The sequence below is a fragment of the Pararge aegeria genome, chromosome 5 (assembly GCF_905163445.1).
Source record: "Pararge aegeria chromosome 5, ilParAegt1.1, whole genome shotgun sequence".
NCBI lineage: Eukaryota > Metazoa > Arthropoda > Insecta > Lepidoptera > Nymphalidae > Pararge > Pararge aegeria.
The window spans coordinates 10,025,631-10,048,171 of NC_053184.1; the positions used below are offsets into that span (position 1 = coordinate 10,025,631).

Genomic DNA, 22,541 nt, shown 5'->3' on the forward strand with positions numbered 1-22,541 from the left:
TGCCACGCTGTTTCCGTCAATAAGTTAAGCCTGATGTGCCGCGAATTATACCTTCAGAACAGAACACAACATTGCAACAATGCTGCTTTGCGACAGAAATAAGCATAGAAATGGTACTTCCCCAAAAAGTCACAAAAAGTCACAAAAAGCCTTACTACTAAGAAAACTCCTGTGGCCTTTTAATTAGCACAATCCACATTACGTTCATTTAAGTTCAGTTACTTGTGGAGTCGAAAACATCCTACATAATTATTAGTTTTCTGTCAAAACATTTTAAGTACATCCCTATCCATCCCTATCCCTACTAATATTATAAATGTCAATGTAAGCAAAAACTACTTAACCCATCCTCAAGAAACTTTGTACACATAATCTTAGAAGTGTAAGAAGTACTATAGGATACTTTCTACCCTGATATTTAACTCGGTTCCTGAATACATAACTTCGACAAATTATAGCCGATTTAGATAATTATTTTTGTACTGTAGAGGTTGTAATATGTGTTTAATTTAACCCAATCTTTGTGTAGATCTGATGAATGTGGTCGGAGATAGAAGACAGAACTTCTCTGCGGACAGCAGCAAACCCCTCATTTAATGCTTAGCGATACTGAATACTTTAATTTTTTTTAGAACTATAACTAAATTGAATGCCAAATCAAAAAACAAAATCAAACGCAGACGAAGTCGCGGGCAATAGCTAGTATGTTAGTAATATTTAATAGTATGATAATAATAATAAAACCTGCCAACAAGTAATATATGGAAAACTTTGAAGTGTCTAGATCTTAATCTCTGCCAAGCGAATCTAACTTTCATCAACACAGTTTGATGATGTAGAAGTAACGTTCTGAGCTTTACTCAAAATTTTGGTTAGAAAGTCACTACCAGAACGTAGAGCGTGCTCCGCCTTCCAGACACACTTTATAGGGGGTTTAACGCGCCCTATAATTTCAGCCGAACTCCCTGTTCGGTTCGTTCCCCGACTAATTTGTCATCGGAATATCAAATTACACACGAAATAGTGCGTACGTAACAGTAGACTCAGTTCTGATGTCACAGCTTTAAAATAAAATCCAATTCGCCGCTTGCCCCCAACGTGCATTTCGTAATTGCAGCCACAGTTTGCTGACAACTATGTAGTTAATTGGCAAGTAAATTTAGCGGAATCGTGTAATTAGTTTTGTATGCAATGATTGGCGAGGTGATGCGGGCGTTTATTGATTCATTAATATGGCTTTTTGATAATTATTAGGCTAATTGGAAACATTATGGCGTTAATGGCCTGCATTTTTGAACTTGAACACTGAATCTTATAGAAAAGTCGGCTTAAGATAACCCTTCTTTGAATAATACACGTCAAAACCCGTTGCTGGGGTTTGACGTATATTATAACAACGTCCTTTCCAACGTATTAGGATGGAAAACGCCAACTTTCTGATTCCGTACTGAGAATATCTAAGCAAGTAACCGATCCGAAAGTCGAAACCAGGGTCGATCTATAACCGAACGTACTAAAAACTAAACAAACAAGGCCGTAAATTACATGAATAAAAAATTGAATGTATGAATAAAACCAAACATCGTCCCATATTCACTTCCAGTACAATTTGTTCCGTAATACATATTTCGTAAACAAGCAGGTAATTCCTAAATACTCTTTAGAAACTATGCGCAAAGTTTTTCTTACGACAGCCAGCAAGGTTTAGTTACCTATACTTGAGGTCTCAACTTCCAGTCTAATGAAAGTATGTGAATTCTATTGGAATATCAGGGGTGATAGCCAAACGTTAACACTTCGGCCTCCCTATTGGAGGGACCAACTTCGATCTACAGCACCTCTAACTTTTCAAAGTTATGTGCGTTTTAAGCAATTTCATACCACATGCTGTGATGAAAGGAAACACAGGAAATTTCCTTGACTGAGAGTTCTCCACCATGTCCTTAAGGAGTATGAAATCGCACTAAGCCAGCATGTTCGACTAAGAACTAAACCCTTCTTATTCTGACAAGAAACCCGTGTCCCGAAGTGGGCCGGTAAAAGGTAGATAATAATGATATATAATCTGGTAAAAGTACGACGTAATATCACCAAACAGTTGCATTGACATATTACGAAAATTATAGCTTTATTATCTCCTTGGGATGCTCCGTCTGCGGAGTGAAACGTGCGTAGAGGGTACATAGCAGAAGATCTGTTCGGTGTGGAGTGGAGAAATTAAAAATTACACCATGCAGATTCTCCTGCTTTTCGCGGTGTTTTCTATACACCGCGAAAAGCAGGAGAATTAAGCTTAATTTTCATAATATATCATGGAATTCCGCAAAGTAACGCCTGCTTCTATACAATATTTGCATTGACTTTCTATTGGAGTCACTTTACAGTTTCCACTGAATTTTTGAGGCAAACCTCTTAAAGCATTGCTTCCAGACTTTAGCGAGGCAAAGGAAGACCGGAGAACATCCCATATTTAAGCCTGGTATAATAGAGAGGCGAAAACAAGCCTGTAGGACGGGGTGGAAGTTGGAGAGCAGCAGTGTAGTCACTTTAGTTATGGAATAAAACATTATATTTGGTTATTTTTGGAGTAAAAATGTATATTATCTGTGTATTATCCTAGAATATTTATTTATTTATTTTTATTGTTGCAGCAGTAAAAGAAATACACATTCGGTGAAAATGACAACTCTCTATTTATTGCGTAATATAATACATGCGCAAGCCGATAGATAGACGAACGGACGGATGGCCGGGCAGTTGGAAATCGAAAACTTACAATAGGGTCCCGTTGGCACCCTTCTGGTACGGAACCCTAAAAAAATTAATTTTCAAATATGCCACTTTCATTCCGGAACGCCGCCGCCCTGGTGGCTGTCTGTTTCATGCTTAATTTACAATGAACATTAAGCTTAATTTGCCATAATACCCGACGACCAGATAAATCCTTGTGGTGTAATTTATAATTTATTTTTTAGTATTTTTTTTAATGTACTATGAGCACCCCTGTCATCTATTTTATTCATTTCTTTGAATATCAATTAGTTTTTAATGTGCAGTATGTATTGTGGACGTCCGAAGAGTAAAGCTTTTATTTAATCATTTTCATTATTTGAACCGCTGGACGTCTCCTGCTGGCTGGATAAGAAACTTATAGTTTGAAATCACAAAATACTTGATATATTACTATATACAGGGAGAGAGAAGTTCAAGCGATAAAAATCATGTTTATATGAAAGTGACGTCGCAATTTTGAATTTGGGTATGAATTGTCATGGCGGATCGCTAGATTTTGCAGTTATAGAAACTCACTTAGAATTTAAATAAGAATACGATTTTCACTTTACATTACTATGATTTATGAATAACGAAAAACGTATTCTTCAACAAATTCAATATTTTAGAGATTCTTTGTTACTGTCATTATGCTTATTACCAAGCAGGCAGGATTACTCACGATGTTTTCCCTCGACAATCAAGTGATATTTAATGGCATAAATCGCACATAACTTTAAAAAGTTCAGAGGTGCGAGCCGGGAATCGAACTTGGTCGAAAATAAGGCCTATGAACCAGGCAATTGGCTATAACGCCTTTTATCGTAAATTCTTATATTCATTTATATTTAACTATACATAAGTGAAAAACAATAACATCTACAATCAATCGATCGTTGGATTTAATGGTTATCGATCTGTGAGCGGCAGACGGTCTAGGGGGAGCTACGGGAAGTAGGCATCGTCGGGGGAACTTCACTAAGGGCAATGGTTTTTCCGCATTCACACAATGAAATGGCATAAGACGTAACGACATCTAATTAATAACGTCTATCATATCTCTATTGCTCGGCTTACGATGGGAGGGGGCGTCGAGGGGCTTAGCGTAAGAGGATTGCTTATGGACGCATGATTTGTTCTGGAGGTCGTTAGCGAGCGATTTTTATTTGCTATTACCCCGATAATTACATCCGATGCTAGTTTTGTCAATTATGTCGAATAAATAGTACTGATTTTCGATGCGTTATTTGTTTTGGTCCTTGGTTTTCGATGAAGAATTATTTTATCTATAGTGACACAACTGTTAGTTTATACTCTGGGGCAATACCTACGCGATACATGTAAAAGCTCTTTATAGTTTGTATAAACTCGTTGTAAGTGATTATGCAGAGTGAGAAGGTAAAGGGCAAACTGGTTGGTTAAGACATTTAAATTAAACTTAATTTAACTCATAACTTAATCGGTTTCTACGGAGTATGTCTTTCCTAAATTGCCCCACCCGGTGATTGAACCAAGGGAGGTCCTTGGTTCAATCACCGGGCACTTTTTATAAGAGCACAGCTTTCACCAGGAAAGACACGGTTTCGTTAGAGAATTAATCTAAAACTGGGTGCAGATGCACTGATCTACAATTTTTATCCATAATTTATTATATAGAATTTTGGTTTAAAATGAATATTATCATTATCTGTCGTTATAAAGTATTATCTGTTGTTATGAATTGTTAACTTATAGTTTTTTTTCTCTTCTTGCTGTTACTAGTTTGTATGTATTTTGTATATGAGGATAAGTATTATGTTTATCTATATTAATTTATATATTATCTGTATATGTACACACTAATAACAGTGTGTATATGTATGTATTATTGCTATCTTCCGCCTTACAAGTGTCTCATTGGCTCTGTTCGAAAAGGTAGCCTGGAAGAGATCACTATTAGGGTCGCCTTTTGCTTTTGATGTACTTTTATCCGTTTGTATAAAATAAACTTATATAAAAAAAAATCTAATAACGATTCATCTGGTTTTTTAAACTGCTAATAGACATTATTAAAACTGCTGCTTGTCATTTTATGCATAGGAGTTCTTGCAACCAACTTTACACAACATAATCAGCTACAAGTTCCTTTTCTTCCCTTTCCTTCAAATCTATTTATTTAACAAAATTCGTATAATGCTAAGTTTACTTAGGTACATATTTTATTGTATGTCGGTCCAATCATGTTGGATATGGAACAGTGTAAAAATAAATACCTAGATGTGTTCGATGATCGAAACTTACCTAAAATATTTTCCATAAAAAAATTACCAGTGACAGCATAACATCACTCGCATCAATGTGCTTGACATGTTCCATGTTAATTGGATTGCGTAGGACAATAGCAGGACAACTGGCAAGCTGGGCGTAGCGAGTGTTATTATGACATATTGTTCACGATCGACACAAACCATTTTAACTATGTCTGTACGAACGGGGTTCACTGAATAAATGTACAGGGCCCTAATGGGCACATTGTGCGCTGCTACTGACATTTCGTTCATGGGGCTTTATCGTAAATCTTTGTAGCATGTTAATAAAAATGTATCACTTATCAAAACTAGGTCTTATATCGCCGCTGTATATGTGCGTGGATTATTATAAAACAATAAGCCAATTATAATAATCATAGGACATCATCCGCGTCAATGTGTGTTGACATGTTTCATTTTAATTGGATAGCGTGGGACAAAGGCAGGACAACTGGCAAGCTGGGCGTAGCGAGTGTTATTATGACATATTGTTCACGATCGACACAAACCATTTTAACTATGTCTGTACGAACGGGGTTCACTGAATAAATGTACAGGGCCCTAATGGGCACATTGTGCGCTGCTACTGACATTTCGTTCATGGGGCTTTATCGTAAATCTTTGTAGCATGTTAATAAAAATGTATCACTTATCAAAACTAGGTCTTATATCGCCGCTGTATATGTGCGTGGATTATTATAAAACAATAAGCCAATTATAATAATCATAGGACATCATCCGCGTCAATGTGTGTTGACATGTTTCATTTTAATTGGATAGCGTGGGACAAAGGCAGGACAACTGGCAAGCTGGGCGTAGCGAGTGTTATTATGACATATTGTTCACGATCGACACAAACCATTTTAACTATGTCTGTACGAACGGGGTTCACTGAATAAATGTACAGGGCCCTAATGGGCACATTGTGCGCTGCTACTGACATTTCGTTCATGGGGCTTTATCGTAAATCTTTGTAGCATGTTAATAAAAATGTATCACTTATCAAAACTAGGTCTTATATCGCCGCTGTATATGTGCGTGGATTATTATAAAACAATAAGCCAATTATAATAATCATAGGACATCATCCGCGTCAATGTGTGTTGACATGTTTCATTTTAATTGGATAGCGTGGGACAAAGGCAGGACAACTGGCAAGCTGGGCGTAGCGAGTGTTATTATGACATAGCTGTTTTTAACGTACCAAACAAACTATTTGAACTATATACTCGTAAGTATGAATGCAGTTGGCTGAGCGAACCTCGTACAAATAAACAGTCAAATAAATTGTTTGCCGCTACTGCGTTCCAACTGTGTGCAAATTGTTAGTAATGTAAAGTATCCAAAGTTAAATAATTTTATTCATAAGTCTTACAAATTGCCTATTGAAAGCCAAAATGATTATTGAGTCCCTGCTAAAATTAAAGATTAGCAACTTTGTCCTAATAAGTCCAAAAACAAAATGTTTTGACTTATTAGTAGAAGAAAAGAGGTGAATTGTATAAGCCTTTTTCACTGCTAGTAAGTTACTTTACGTTGAACAATAATTTATATTGTAGTTAACTGGATAATCTGTAAAAAGTGCTGATAAACTATATCTACTGTAAAATTAGGTCAGGTTGATCATAGAAGTTTAACTCATTTACTTAATAAGCGCATACTCACGAGAACATAATCTAATTGGAATACTAGAATATTGCAATGTTGCGCAAAACTTGCTAATCCTAATTTTATAACGACACAATATAATATGGAATATTTTCCGCCTCGTATTAAACCCCAATTTAAAGGTTTACTTTTAAACCAGTTTCTAATCATAAAATGGTCTAATGGCATTATAATTTAACTTTGTGTGTGCTTAAATAATGTTTGACGTAATTTACGCTAAAAGGATATGTGACCGAATCTACCACAAGACTAAATGGAGTGTCGTTATTAAACCGTACTCCGTTAAAAGATTTAATTCGATAACTGTACATAGTCACACGCATTTTCAGGCTTTTAAAGCCCGCGATAAAAGCAATTAAAACTTTAACAGCATCAGCCCCTGCTCTTTCCAATGTCCTACCTCAATTTTGGCATTTAGTTTGCACGGGAAAATGTTAATATATTTACCGTGCGCCAGCGTAGATAATTTATTTTCAAACTTCAATTATTCATACGCATTTTATAAGTTTTCCCAGCTCTAAACAAATTTGTTTTTACTTTCTATGACAGATAATTTGTCAGGAGTGGTTGTGCGCAAGTCAAAGATAATTTATCTGTCTCAAGAGCTTTATTTATTACGCGTTCGCATCTTCGTTGAGCCCCTTAAAGTTGTTGGTTAATGGAGCTTCTTTGCGGCTGAGACGTCACTCACTTTCGGCGAAAGGGGCGCGTGGCAGGGTGCGGGGCGCGGGTTGCGGAACACGTCCCGACATGTGGTCAGCCCAAGTGTCTTATTTTTCCTCCTTTTAGTAAGCTACGGGTTGATGGAAAGCGTCAGTGCGATTATATTTTTTTGCAACGAAAGTCACAGCTGTATCCTTAAGATATATATGAAACTATATATTTTTACATGATTTTGATATACTACGTAACCAAATGTACGATCACTACAAATTTAGTCCTACAAATTGAAGCTTAAACCTACACAATAAAAACCTACGGCAACGAAAATAACAATAATGTAAAGATAAGAAAATCCTGAAAATGTATATTACATAGGTACCTATTATTATCCCAGAAAAGCATAGCAGAACAATGATAAAAAAAGAAAATGTGTCAACTTAACAAGCTACGAACTCAAGACTAGGGCGCGTCGCGACGTGCTCTTGATTTAATTGTGTAATTATGTTATAACGCAGTAATTGTACTTAACGCGTTTTAGGTCAAAAATATAATGAAAAATTACAGATGAAAATACGTTAAATGGTTTTCGACTTGACTATGACTACGAGTATGCTATTAAAATATTTTTAACACAGTATAGAAATATTATGAAAATTAAGTTGAATTTACTATACTCCGCAAAAATCAGGAGAATCTGTATGGCGTAATTTAAAATTTCTTCAATCTTTATACTCCTTTGGTAAGCTTAATTTTTGTAGCAGGTATATCTCGGAATTCTGCTAAGTAACGCCTGCTTCTATACAGTACAGTATAGAAAGGTACATTGCTTTCTCTAAAATTTTATGCGCGAATGTTAGAATTTTTGTAAAAACAGTATGTTTTGTTAACGTATGAATAGGTACTTGTTTCAATAATTATTCGACTGACTCGAACGCACCAAACCGCATGGCAAAGTTTGTTTGTATTTCTATCAAGATTATTTTTTAGGATATTCGCTTTGCAAATTTAGAATATAAGGGAGAATTGGGTTTTTTTGATGTTCTTGAATAAAAGTAGCCCAGTTTGTCGGTAAAATTAGCCCACGGTCAACTGAATAGGTAAAATGTTAACTTTTAAACTAAATTATTATACGATTTACTTTAACCTTTGTTCCTATTTCAGTACTAAACTTTTCGGGAATTGTTCAATGCTTTAAAAAAGGACTTCGACCTTTGTGTTTAATTAGTTCCAGAGCGCGTGAACATACAAAATTTGAGTGGTATTTGATGTGGGGATTAGGTGGGAATAAAGGGGGCAATGATGATTGATGATAGTATATGATTCGATTCCACTTAACGCATTATAAAGGAGTAATTTTATTGCCTCCTCTTGTTTTGAAGTTAGACTAATGAACAGAGTGACTCATCTTGTTTGTTTAACTATATAAGTTGCTTAATATTATTTCCGATGTTTCCTGCAGCTGCCATATATTTTTTTATATTAGCGTTATGTTTTGGGTTTTAAGGACTGTAATCAATCTGATGTATTAAGTGATTTTTATCATAAGAGAAAGTAGATATTATAACAGCTGCTTTCCTGATAAAGGTAAAGCGATATAAAAGCCCCTTCACGATACATATTCTAATGAGATGCTTTCGGTTTTAGTGAAAAGAAGAAAAACTTCCATAGAGATTCTAATCTCGATTTAAAAAACATAATAAAACACAAGCGAGTTCTGCATCTATTCACGCAAATGTTACAGACACTACCTCATAAAAATGAAAATGGAATAAATAAAATTTGAAGTCAGAATCATTCAATCATTAATCTCTTACAAGTAGGTCTAAATAAGTTGTGTTTACTTTGTGAGTGACGGATTACAATTTAAACAGGTAAATGGAAATCCCGAAGAAAGTGTATGAACTGGCCTAATCACTATCGTGAAAAAGGAGTTTTATATGCTAGCTTTTGAATAAACCGCTCAGCTGATACTGGCAAAAACACAGTGTTATTGGCATAAAATAAAACGGCACAGTGAGCAAGCGCTGCAGTCGCCAGCCAGATGGCCAAAATATACTTTTATTTATTTAACTACCTTTAAAGCAGGATCATTTGCGGCTGTTTTCCCTACACGCTACACTACATATAACTCAACATTGATTAAACAGCCGCCGAAGATCTGATCTAAAGAAAATCTGACTCCCCTTGGCCAAAAGCTGGGTACGCCCATGTCGTGATAGCATATGATACTCACACGTCAATAAAATACGAGTTTATTTCCTCCAAGTAACAAAACTATTATAGTTTTTTTATAACAGCATAGCGTACCTTATACATAAATCAATGTTGACCTGAACATTTTAGAAAACTTCGAGAATAAACCCAACAAAATATACATTTCCCGTAAACTTACATACCTACCTATCAAAAGTCACACGTTGGCCCTTGTCTCGCTATTGAGACGGTCAAAGCTACATTTGCATTTAGATAGCAAACCAATACTGTTCAAATAACTTTAGCTAGTAAAAGTAATAACATAAAATGAGATTTTAAGGTTAGATCATGTATTATTTAGGTTCAATTTAAAAGCTAACGGGATAGGCGAGGGTCGAATCGTGAACGGGCAAAATTATAGTGACCACTACGGGTACCCTATAAGGTATTAATGACCTTTAGTCCTAGCGACCCCAGTAGGATATGAAAAGCTCATTAATATTTTGAACTATATCATGTTTCATGGTTGCTTATTAATTATTATACTTACATATACAATCCACTTTATTGTATGTATTTAAGTAAAAATTAAGATTTATATGAAATATGCTTTCAAGTATAATGCTGCCAATATTTCAAAACCAAAAAAAAAATAACTCATCACTAGTTAGTTATATTTTATTAGGTATTGGCTGCCGCCCGCGACCTGATCCGCGCAGACCTTTTGATTTTTTATAAAATTAAGGAAATTTCCCAGGGTAACCTTTTGCCATCTCCTGCTTCAGATTACATGTCCAACCTGTAAACTGTTCGATGGTGCATAAGCTATCAGGTACACACAAACAAAAATGCACTCAAATTTATAATATTAGTGGAATTAATTTTAGGTACACTTATTTTGATTCACTCACTGAATAATATCGCTCAGTAGACTGGTATTTTAATATTAGTTACGACCGGAATAGGAAAAACTTTGTATTCTTATTGGAAACACATTCCCGTTTATGCTGAAATTTCTGCGTTTTCAGAAAATTGAGCGTAGCTAATTTTAAAATTGCATTTCTGTTTTTCGTTGAACAAAAAGTAGATAAGGGATTTTGGCGGTAAATAGATTCTGTAGAGCATTTCCATGTCTCGGTGGCGCGGCGGGAAACGTATTCGTCGGAGTACGTCCGGTAGTGATGTACCTAGGAAGTGCCAAAAAGTATCGATGTGGGTATGTCGCATGACGATAGGGACACATTGAATTTTTTAGAAAAACCTAGGACGAAGACAAAGGAAACAGATCTTTTTATCGCAATCCAATAAGCAAGGCTTAGGTTTAGCCAATAAAAATAACGGCACGTATATATCAATTAATACGTTCTAAACTAACTTATTGTTATTTAAGATTTTCGTTACAGATTCGTTTCGTTGAGAAAGGAATGCGTAATAATTTTCGTGTTCCAAATATTCGGTACCTATATAGAATCCAAAAAAATACTGTTCGACAACTACTATTGATATATTAGTAAAATTTTATAAAAATAAAAGTAGTTGTTTATGAAATCTATTGTGTTTGTTTTAAATTATTCTAGTTCAATAAATTCCTCAGTACTACTGTTTATATATCCCAAACTGGGAACATAATATTTGATATTCAAGTGACATTAATGTTAAATAATGAAATAATATTACATAGCCAAATATATAATGCTTTATAATCGAAAATATAGATTATACAACAAAATAAATTTGTGCGAGAGATACAAAAGATAATTTTGATAGTCTCTGGTAAAGTCAGGTTCTGTTATTTGGTAGGTACGGTATGATTCGGATTAACAGCTTAGCTAGACATCATATCTCGTGGCGCGCATGTTACCTCATCCCGTTCACCTCCCTTTAGGGCTGCAGGTTACACCGGTATGATTTTTAGATTACGCTAATCAATAATTGCTTTGAGTCCTTAAAATAGTCAAGTTAAATAGTTAGGTGATGAAGATAAAAGTTGAGAATAAGGGTCGAAAAGATCTAAATAAGAGTGGTCAAATCAAAGTGGAAATCAAATCAATAGAGAATTACACAAAATCTTACTTGGCGGTTTTACGCAATTTTTTTTCCTAAATTGATTTTATTCCTATCCTGGTTTTACATCCATTTTTCTCTTTCAAATTTTTATTAATCGAATTATTTCAGAACTTACTGTAGTGTAACATATATAGATAGAGAGGCAATGGTAATAATATAAAATTGTGTCGGCACCAGAGGATTGCGTACTGAGTTGGAAAGTTGCATGTTCGTGTATCTAAATTTACTGTTCCAGTTGTAATTGGCTTTGGATAGGATTAATAGTATATTGGATGAATAACTGTTGGTATATTTTTTATTACCTATAAACCGTGAAAAATAATAACAATCAACAATATTTTTCACGGTTCTTATCAGTAATTAACAGAGTCTATCGAAAGTCTATGGATGGAGTGACTCCATCCATAGACTTTCGACCACCAGACAGTGAGGGAAGATCAAGGCAAAGACGTAGGGGCAGTCTTAATCAGATGAGATTGCAGTCAGGAGTTAACTTGTATTGTAATAAAAATAAATACAAAGTAATCGATTTTGAAATAGATCTTGCTTTACAATAAATAATATTTTCACTATAGTATTACAGTAAGTAACAATTTTGTCTAACGCCCGAAAATATTATTAAAACAATTTTCTTATCCAAACTGTTCAGATGGCAGATTAAATTTAGTAGAGCTATCCTTTCTAGTCTTACAAGATTGCATTGCTAAATTGAAAGAATTATTTACTTGCTTCTTTGATTAAGTTTTTTCTGGAGGAGAACGCTTAAAGCGATAAGACCGCCTTTGCGAGCGCATTCTTATTTTTGTTCTTTTATTGTTTCCAATATTTAATATCTTTATCCCTTAATTGTGTGCAATAAAGAATTTATCTTTGTATTTATCCATCAATCTGCAATCTGATAATTTTGGAATTTATGGATTATTTACATTGGGCGTAAGAAGCGCGTATTCTGAATCATTTGGTGGATTTTCCGACAAGGCAGTTAAATAGACAAGGTCAAAATTATTGAAATAAAATATTATAAATTATAGGCATAAAATAATTGAAATGGGTATATAAAGTACATCAACTTTTTGAAGTTAAGGATTACAGTCGAGTCGACAGAAAGAAAATTTTTGGAGATTTTTTTGCCAAACAGGAATAAATAACTGGGCTTAGATTATCGCTGGAACAGATTTATTTCATTCGACAACGGATTTATGTGAAATCTGTATTTGTAATGTTATCCATATTCGTTCTTATCTTCTAACAGCTCATCATTTTATATGTATTGTTATAATGAAAAAAGAAAATCGTGAACGTTGAAAACTTATTAAATGTGCTACTAGTAATACTAGTAACTTACTAGGATGTTCTCAATACCGATGTAATATTTTTCATTATTATATCGGTAATAATGAAAATTATGAAAGTGAAACACATCGCTAAGTAAGCGTGGCTTGTTGTCAAGCGTACTAAGATTACTGATGAATATTTTTATGAATAATACCCGCTGTGGGTTCGATTCGATTTCGACTGGAAAATGTATCAGAAAGCAGGGTTTCTGCCCATTGCGCCAATCGCATTTTTTTTTGTCTTGAATTACAACGTTGAAATATTAATATCTTTTCTTATTTCTGTTAAATCAATTGAATTCAGTTATATAACTAATCTAGGGCTTCTAAAGATAAAATGACGAATAAAAATGTTCATGTGTTGTTTTTTTCATATGCTTAGCAACGTTTACATTTATTGTAAAAGTCGATGAAATTTCTATGATATCTGTTGTTAAAATACTAAATAATTCATGATCACAGGGAGTTTAATTAACAGCGCTAAAATTTATTTTATATATTTTAATTTGAAATAAATTAACCATTTAATACCAGCAAAAGAAAATCTAACCATTTGAAAAAACACTTCATTAATAAAGTAAGCTGCTAATTCCCCGGCTTCCGTAAACGGAACCTGAATTAAAAATGTAAATCGGAGAACATTCGCGTTCTAAAGTTTAAAGTATTTTCTCACAGTTAAGTTTAAATTAATGAAGAACGTCACGGCACCTTTACATGCTGCCGAAGCGTGCCGACTAGAGGGTACGTCAATTTTTTATTAGCTACGAATTGCCCTTCACATTGAAAATGTGTGAAATAAAACTAAGGTACCGGCTTTCATATTTAATTACAGGCCACATTAGGAGATTTTTTATTAATTCTAACACGTCAAATTTTGTCTCCCTTAGACTTCCTTACCAGTCTCTATTCAATAGCTACGCGGTTGGCATGCGAAACATTCACGATCCTTTTGATGAGAGCTAAGATTAATTTCGGGGAGTTGAAAGCTCAAAGGAAATTTTAGAATGTAAGTGCATTAATAATGGTTTTTCAGACTCATGATAGGCACTCTTTCACCGTCAGAAATGTCTTTATTAAATTTATGGGCTTTTACGTGCACATTCGGGGACTTTATTGCTCGAGTCAATGCTAAAATGTAAGCTTTTACATGGCCTTTTATATTTCACTATTAAAAGGTTTTGAAATTGTTTTGACACAACGAAATATTTTTTTTTTGACTATATGACTAATTCAGAATAATGAATAATGAACAAAAGAAACTAAGTAAATAGTTTAGTCCACACTTATTCTGTGTGTGGCTGTGTTTGTGTGTGTTTTTCCTTTCGTCTTGCATCTTCAATTTTGGACTTCAAACTTTGGCTTCTGTATAACGAATGAGTTAGAATATAGTCAGAGACTATAAGAAAGTATACTTACTTTCCTTTACTTTATTGAGTATTGAAATATAATTGTTAATTTAATTTTAAAAAGTTCTATCTATGTTACTCTGTATTTGTGTATGGTATTCAATTGTACAAGTGTGTCAACACTTGTACTGTTACATCTTTGCAGTTGGTAGACAATAACTGTAGCAGTTTACTACTTGATATATTCTTGTTAGTGTTATTTAAAAGCATTTAAATTGTAGCAACCACTTGGACACTATGTCAGTCCGTATACAGGACCAGACTACGAAACCGATCCAACTGCAGCGAGGAGTGCGACAGGGAGATGTTATCTCCCCGAAGCTGTTTACCGCTGCGTTGGAGGACGTTTTTAAGCTTCTGGATTGGAACGGGCTTGGCATCAACATTAACGGCGAGTACATCACTCAACTTCGGTTTGCCGACGATGTAGTCATAATGGCAGAGACTCTGGAAGACCTTAATGCGATGCTCAATGACCTCAGCAGAGTTTCTCAACAGGTGGGCCTTCGTATGAACATGAGCAAGACGAAAATTATGTCTAACGCTCATGTTCCGCTCCACCCAATAATTGTTGGGAACTCTGCACTCGAAATTGTAGACGAGTATATATACCTAGGACACACGATCCAGTTAGGTAGGTCCAACTCGGATGGGCAGCGTTCGGGAAACTTCGTGACATCTTCTCGTCCAAAATCCCCCAGTGCCTGAAGACTAAAGTCTTCGAACAGTGCGTGTTGCCAGTGATGACTTACGGATCAGAGACATGGTCGCTAACTATGGGCCTCATAAGAAGGCTCAGAGTCACTCAGCGGGCGATGGAGAGAGCTATGTTAGGAGTATCTCTACGTGATCAAATCAGAAATGAGGAGATCCGTAGAAGATCCGTAGAACTAGAGTTACCGACATAGCTCAGCGAGTTGCGAAGCTGAAGTGGCAATGGGCGGGGCACATAGCTCGGAGAACCGATGGACGTTGGGGTCTTAAGGTGCTGGAATGGCGACCCCGCACCGGTAAACGCAGCGTAGGTCGGCCCCAAACGAGGTGGACAGATGACATCAGGCGAGTAGCTGGGAGCCGTTGGAGGCAAGCGGCCCAGGACCGTGCATTGTGGAACTCCCTACAAAAGACCTATGTCCAGCAGTGGACGTCAATTGGTTGAGATGATGATGATGATGATGAACCACTTGGATATTATTTAAATAAATAAAAAATATTATAGATACATAGTTATTTAGAATTAACAATTATTGAAGAAAAAATTTGATTTAAATGAGTCAATTGAGTTAATATTATGCACCTACTGCTTAAGTAAGATTTCAGGATAATAGTAAATGTAATTATTTGTTAATTGATATCATATTTAATTATAATTTATCGTAAAACCATATCTCTGGTAAAGTTATCAATATAATTTACTTATTATTGTGGTTCTTCGGTTACCACATAGGATAGGAAAATATATTTAATTGAAAAGTGGTGGGACGTAATTTTCCACCTACCTTCAAACTTATAAAAAGCTTGTAACTTATAAAAGAAGAAAAAGGGATCGAATCTTGTGTTATAATTATTTTGTTGCGTCACCATTGTGCTAGACTAAAGATGTGTAGGGTATATGACATTTTTAGTGTACTGATTGAGATGTTGCTTTATAGTTGTTTATAAGATCTCAGATCTTAATGTAGGTCAGATAATTGGCTTTATGATGTATTTTTTATTATCATGTTTTATTGAAATATATTAAAATTCACCTTGATGTTAATAATTGTTAGATACAAACTCTAAGCGTTTGAGTATGGTAAGCTGGCTGAGATGTTACTTTAGAACTATTGTTTATTTTTTATTTATTTCCTGTGTCGGAAAAACCCCGCCTTTTTTATCAAGCTTAATTTTTCTGACAACTTTGATGTGAGAGTCTAGCTCTGTATCTCTCTTTACCTCCCTAAGGGTATTTTTAACACATGCGTTGGCTAAACTTCTAGCCGCATGAGGCTTACTGTTTATTAACAAAATACAATAGTAGTTTTCATTTAGGTATCTTAATAAATTCTTTCTTTGGTTAGTGGTAGACTTTTTGTCATGTCTATACGATAAAAAAATTTTATTTATATCGATACACTATATTATTGTTTTATGGATTATATTGATTATAGATGTATGATAAATGAGGGGATTCAAGATGTATCATTTGAGGGTTAAGCGTTCGACAGCACATAGCCAGCGGAGTTAATATTCTTAGTCTATGGATCGGCTACAGTATAGCCGGTTCGTTAAGGCATCACTTGTTGGGATAAATTTGCAGTATAGATCCCCAGTGTCTGATAAATAATGTATTTAGCCAAATTATTCGAATATTAAAGACTACCCAGTGTTGTCTATGAAACAGTTTTATTGAAAATGAAAGCGAACGAGTATGGAGAGATTATTAAATTAATCCACACTCGTTTGTCTTCGTTCCCTTAACTTCTTTAGTATACGCAATTTATGTTTATGTGCTATGGTTTCATTGTTGGTTAAATTTAGCAACAATAGATTGGTCTGTACGTAGTACTTATGATGGAATATTAAATTAGCGTTTTGCACAAAAGCCAAAGGCTGCATAAGACCGCGATGTGACTTGCGACCCAGGAACGGTTCAAATAAACACACTACGTTCATTCATAATTTATGGCAACATTGTGCACTGAATATCATAATACCTATTTGATTAATTCATAGTTGTAGCTAGGAATAAAACCTCGGAGTTACTAAGGCATTACTATCAGCAAAATGGGAGATTTTTGAAAACAAATTTCACGCTTACAGTTCTTCAGTAGTAATTAAGAGTGGCATTATACGTGATCCCATTTAAGTATAGACCTTCGTATATCTACGATGAATTTTCATTTACTAATGTAGCCACTAAGTATTTTTTTTAATTATACTGTCGTTAACGCCTGGTCTAATGTTCCTTGTTGGGCAAAGACTTGGGTCAAAACTAGCCGTTATCTTATTTCTATCTTACCTGTGATGGCTGGAGCTCGAGTGCCCTGTGGTGGAGCTGGAAATTGGTGATCGAGCTGGATATGTACCAGACCCACCGTGCCCACCTTCTGACATCACGAATTCTGGAACAATAGAAATAATTATGCTATTAAACACCTTTTTTGAAGTACCGTTAGCCAATATTTTATAACCATCAAAGGCATTGTCCTGGCTTAATAGCAGAGACAACCTACAACTAACTAGCTACTACTAGCCCAAATGGCTGAACATAGAAATTTGAAATTTTAGTAGAATATTTTTAGCACCCAAATGGTTCTGGAGGAGAACTTCCTAGGGCTTTTTTAAATTCTTATTCTAAGGTCAAAAGTTAGCCATTATCAAGTAAAATTAATGTTGCTTTGTAGTTTTGATTTTGGTTATAATATATGAAACGAAGGCACACTTCGGAGTTTGAATAGGGGACAAAGTAGCTAGTATACACTAGTTTATTGATAACCAGCTGTAACTGTAAGATAATTTATACTTATATATAAAGCAGAAGAGATTATTTGTTTGTATGTTTGCTTGAACGCGCTAATCTTATGGACTGTAGGTCCGCTTTCGAGGAGATCCTAAAGAAAAATGCAATAATATACACCAAAGTAGCAAAATTTTACCCATAATATGAATAAATGTACTTGACGAGCGCTGAGAAAACTAGGTGATGCATAAAAATTATGTACTACATAATTAAAGCATCTTTTATAACCTACAAGAAAGTCCCCGGGGACATATATCTAACTATCACAGTTAACTCACAATGGCAGCTCTTGCAATCTAAATTTTTAAAGTTAATGCTGGTGAAACCACGGGTACAGCAGTGAATTATATAAGTGTTACTAGTGTTTATAGTGAGTAAATGAAGACCATTCATTTACCCACAATTAACCTACCAATAATTCGCAATTTGGAATGTGAAATTCAGCTTCATCTAGGCAGATGATTCATCATCATCATATCAACCCATTACCGGCCCACTACGGGGCACAGGTCTCCTTCCACAGTGAGAAGAGGTTAAGGCCGTATAAGACAAATGACTACAATAATATAAATGAGTTCTATAGCGACTCAAAAATACAACAATTGGTTAAATAAATATTTTTGTAAATTGTAGGAATCCTTTAATAGTGGGACAAAAATATTCTATGCTCTCGTAATTAGAATACCTTGCTATTTTTGTGCCATATTTTCAAGGCGTAAGTTCAAGAGTTCGTTTGAACATAGATAATACAGAGTTTAAGCATTTATAAAAACAGCACAGAGATCATTTATATCAAGGGATACACAGTGACTATCTTGTCCATACATCAGACATAATTAGCCTAATTAAAGTTCAACAACATAATTCAAATGTCTTTCTCATCACAGAGAGGTATATCGAGCTTAGCTTTGACCCATCCCTTCGATGTCAGTAATAACGATGTCGGAACTAATGGCTTAACGTTTTCCTCGAAGCTCTAAGTTAAACGGCGAATTCAAACCTTTAAAATCCATTTTTCCAGTTACTAACTTGGATCACGGTAAACGAGATCGACTCATTTGCGATGTCACATCAAGGTATAGTGAGTTTAAACGAGTAAAGAAAAAAACAAAACTAGCACAAAATAAAAGCATTTTTTGTGAAGGTATGTATATAAATTTTTACTTTGGTAATATTTTTAAATTCAATCATACTTAGAGAAATATAGTCCCTTTCTTTTTGTAGGCGCCTACTGAAAAAAAAACTGAATTGACTATTTTGTATTGTTGAAGAAAATCCGTCTAAATCATACATGGACGCGAAATCCGATTACATGTGTTCTCGGCGAAGCGAATCCTTTTCATCTCTGAATCTCATGTTGTGCTTTCTACAGCTCGTATCTTTGTTTGAAGATTCCCTTGTGCATCGTTAAATAAAGACTAATACTCGGTATTGATTTGATATTGGCCTTTTGATTTTGACTAGCTGTTATTTCAGATTTAATAAATAATATTCCAGGCTCATAATTCAAAGACGAAATTTACTTTGCACGAATATCTAGTACAATAAAAATGAGAAAGACACTCAATATCATGAACCGTATGTTAGGAAACATTCTACTTATGCAAACTTATATTTTACTATAAGAGAGTACATGTACATATTGCAAGTTGTTTTTACTCAATATTTAATGTTCCTTTTGCACAAGATGCTATATTTTTAATTTTATTAATTTAAAATGCATATAAAAATTTCGGAACCTACAGGATTTGAACCTGCGACTCTCTGGCAAAAAAAAAAAGCAAATTGCCATCTCTTGTGTCTCACTACTACGTGTCTCATTGTAATATGGACCTTTGAAAAAGTAGATCGAAACTGGAACGTTTCCTACTAGATGACACTACAGTCGCTATAAGACTGTTGTGAAAGGCATATACTAATTTCGGCATCGACGGTAGGAGAGCCGTAGCTTAATTAGGTAAAGCGCTCAGGCCGCGATTGCCAGATAGTCGCAGGTAAAATCCGGAATTCAAAAAATTGACAATTCCTCCAAGTGTACGTAAAAACATTAATATTACAAAACGTAAAAGAACTAAACTAAGAACTTTAAAATGCGTCTTTAATTTTACAAAGTGTTAAACAAAATATTAGAAAAAGTAAGGAAGAAAAATATCAAGAAGGTAAACCTTCCTGATATTTTCTTCTGAGTTAGTACATTAGCTACGAACATAAAACTAATCTTTGGTTCAGGAGAGGTAGGGTCAAGACAGACGCGTCGCTCAGAAACTATCAATCCTTCTGTCACTTTATCGACACCGCATTTGTTTGCTTTCACCATTTTTGTCTTAGTGTTTCCTCGCTTCCGTATATTTGCGCGGCTGGCACTGGCGATCAATCTATTGTGGTCTCTGAGCATGATGGATGTTTCGGTCTTTCCCCGCAAACAAGATACTATTATTGGATATCGCAATAGGTAACTTAGTTATTTTAACATTTAAGCGTTATTTTTAACACTAGTTTCATCTATGCAACATTTACATACGACTTCCAAATTTTGATTTGACTTGAATATATTTAGTATATAAAATTACTGACTAGAACTTTGTTTTATTTTAAAAGACAATGTAAAAATGACTGTTAATGAAAAACAATTTTTTTTTTGTAACTATTGAATTAATTAATTAAGTCAAAGTCAAAGTCAAAGTCAAAAATATCTTTATTCAAGTAGGCCCACAGGTGGCACTTTTGATGCGTACATAAGAACCACACGGTAGTGAGATGATGGCGATAACTACATTCGTAAACTTAAAACTAAAGCTACGAGGGTTCCAAACGCGTCCTGGTCTAAGAAGAAGCCCACAACAAACTTAGCCGGGTGTTTTTTTTTTTTTTTTGTTATCACCATCTCACAATGTCATTAAGAATTTTTAGAACATTTGGAAAAAGGCTAATCAATTGAACAAAATATAATTCTTTACCCACTTTATAAAATTCATTGTCATTATCATTATAATATTAATCTATAGACGTCCACTGCTGGACATAGGAAGGGAGTTCCAAATTCCACAGTATTGTGTCAAGCGGCTACCTGCGACGCGCTTAATTTCGTCTGTACATCTCGTTGGGGTTCGACCAACGCTGCGCATTTTTATAAAATTATTGTAACATAATTAAAATTGTGCCCCATGCTTTTTCACTAGCATACTTCGTTAAAACATGCTGATTGTATGCTGTAACGCTTTTGTGCGACTTCATACCATTTGTATTCCGAGCTACAGATGAACATGCTCATAAATAGGCATGGTTGTGAGCATGCTAAGAATTTGCATTCTCTACCATATGATCATATTTGCAAGCAATTCGTGTTCGTAGGATGCACACTAGTTCTAAGTTTAATCTATATTAGTATGATAGTTAAAAAAACCTATGCCGATGGCCTCCTGATGATAAAATCGTCTATAAACAGAGCTACTCTCAGCAGGGCATGTAAGTAACTCATTCTGCTGTGTCAATCACTATGTCCCTGAGGCGTAGATGGTAGGTGTTAAGCCTCATGTGTTTTCTTCATACTAGCCATGATTGATGATGACGTCACGTCTATATAAACACAATGTCGTTCCGCTTGAACTTCGGAAATGTTGGCGTATATCCAGTATTTTGTGATTTCAAACTAACATGTTAAGTTTTTTTTGTTATCAATACCATAATCAATAAACATTAGCTATGGAACAAGGACTTACCAAAGCTCTGATTTGCATGCATATATAGCATGGAAATTGATGTTTGTCATATAATTGCAAGTGCATGACTGTCATACATAATGTTTCCTTGGAATATTGTCAAAATTAAATATAGAAATGTGAGTCCAAAGAAACCGTACCCAAACGATCAACTCTTATGATATTTAATATTTCTCTTATGTATGTATCGTGCATTCATTTATGTTTCAATAAGCGATTTAGCACACGTACAACAAGCGAAGCGCTTACGTGCGGAAACTGCCTAGAGAGAAGAAGAAGAAGCGATTTAGCAATCAAAATAGACTATTGCATAATTTTAGCCTAATTCGATGTGATATAGATCTTATGTCAATGGTTTAAAGTAAATAATTGATAAAACATTCGGATAGTATAAAGCTGAGGTATTTTGGTTTTGACTAATGTGTTAATGAAGAGGCTGGGACGTGATTAGATGTTTCGATGCACCGCTCGCTGTGATAAACTGCTGCCGTCGGAATTTAGTAAAATATAACTTCCGTAAACCATTTTGTTCATCACTTGCAAATATATTACACAGTTCTTCCGGCATGTATGATATGTAAATACACGCTGAAGCGGAAGAGACGAAAACAAATCTGCCGTGTTCTCGTTATTCATTGCAGTGATGTTTATTTAGAGCTTATGTATCTGAATTGATCTATTAAGGTATTCTCTGTTGGAATAGGTTTGTTTTCGCTTTCGTAATGTATTACGTGATTCGTTTTCATCAATACTTGACCGTGGTTCATCCATTCGGGTAAATCCTCTATAACTCAATCGATATATTTTAAAATCTATATTAAACCAAAATAATTGGATTTTATTTCATAACATATCGAGCCTTGTTAAGAGATTAGATTCGGGAGGATGATTTATGTCGGTTAACAGGTCTGAAAGTACGCTTCATTGGA

At 34.8% G+C, this 22,541-nt stretch overlaps 1 protein-coding gene across 2 annotated transcripts in view; it reads right to left on the reverse strand.

Annotated features, from left to right (window-relative positions):
* Positions 1–22,541, reverse strand: part of LOC120623654 (teneurin-a) — a 325,288-nt gene that overhangs the window by 168,826 nt on the left and 133,921 nt on the right. For both annotated transcript variants that reach the window (XM_039889808.1, XM_039889807.1), the window contains exon 4: positions 17,393–17,495. In XM_039889808.1, coding sequence (XP_039745742.1) covers positions 17,393–17,495 — 103 coding nt within the window. The remainder of the gene's footprint in view (positions 1–17,392; positions 17,496–22,541) is intronic.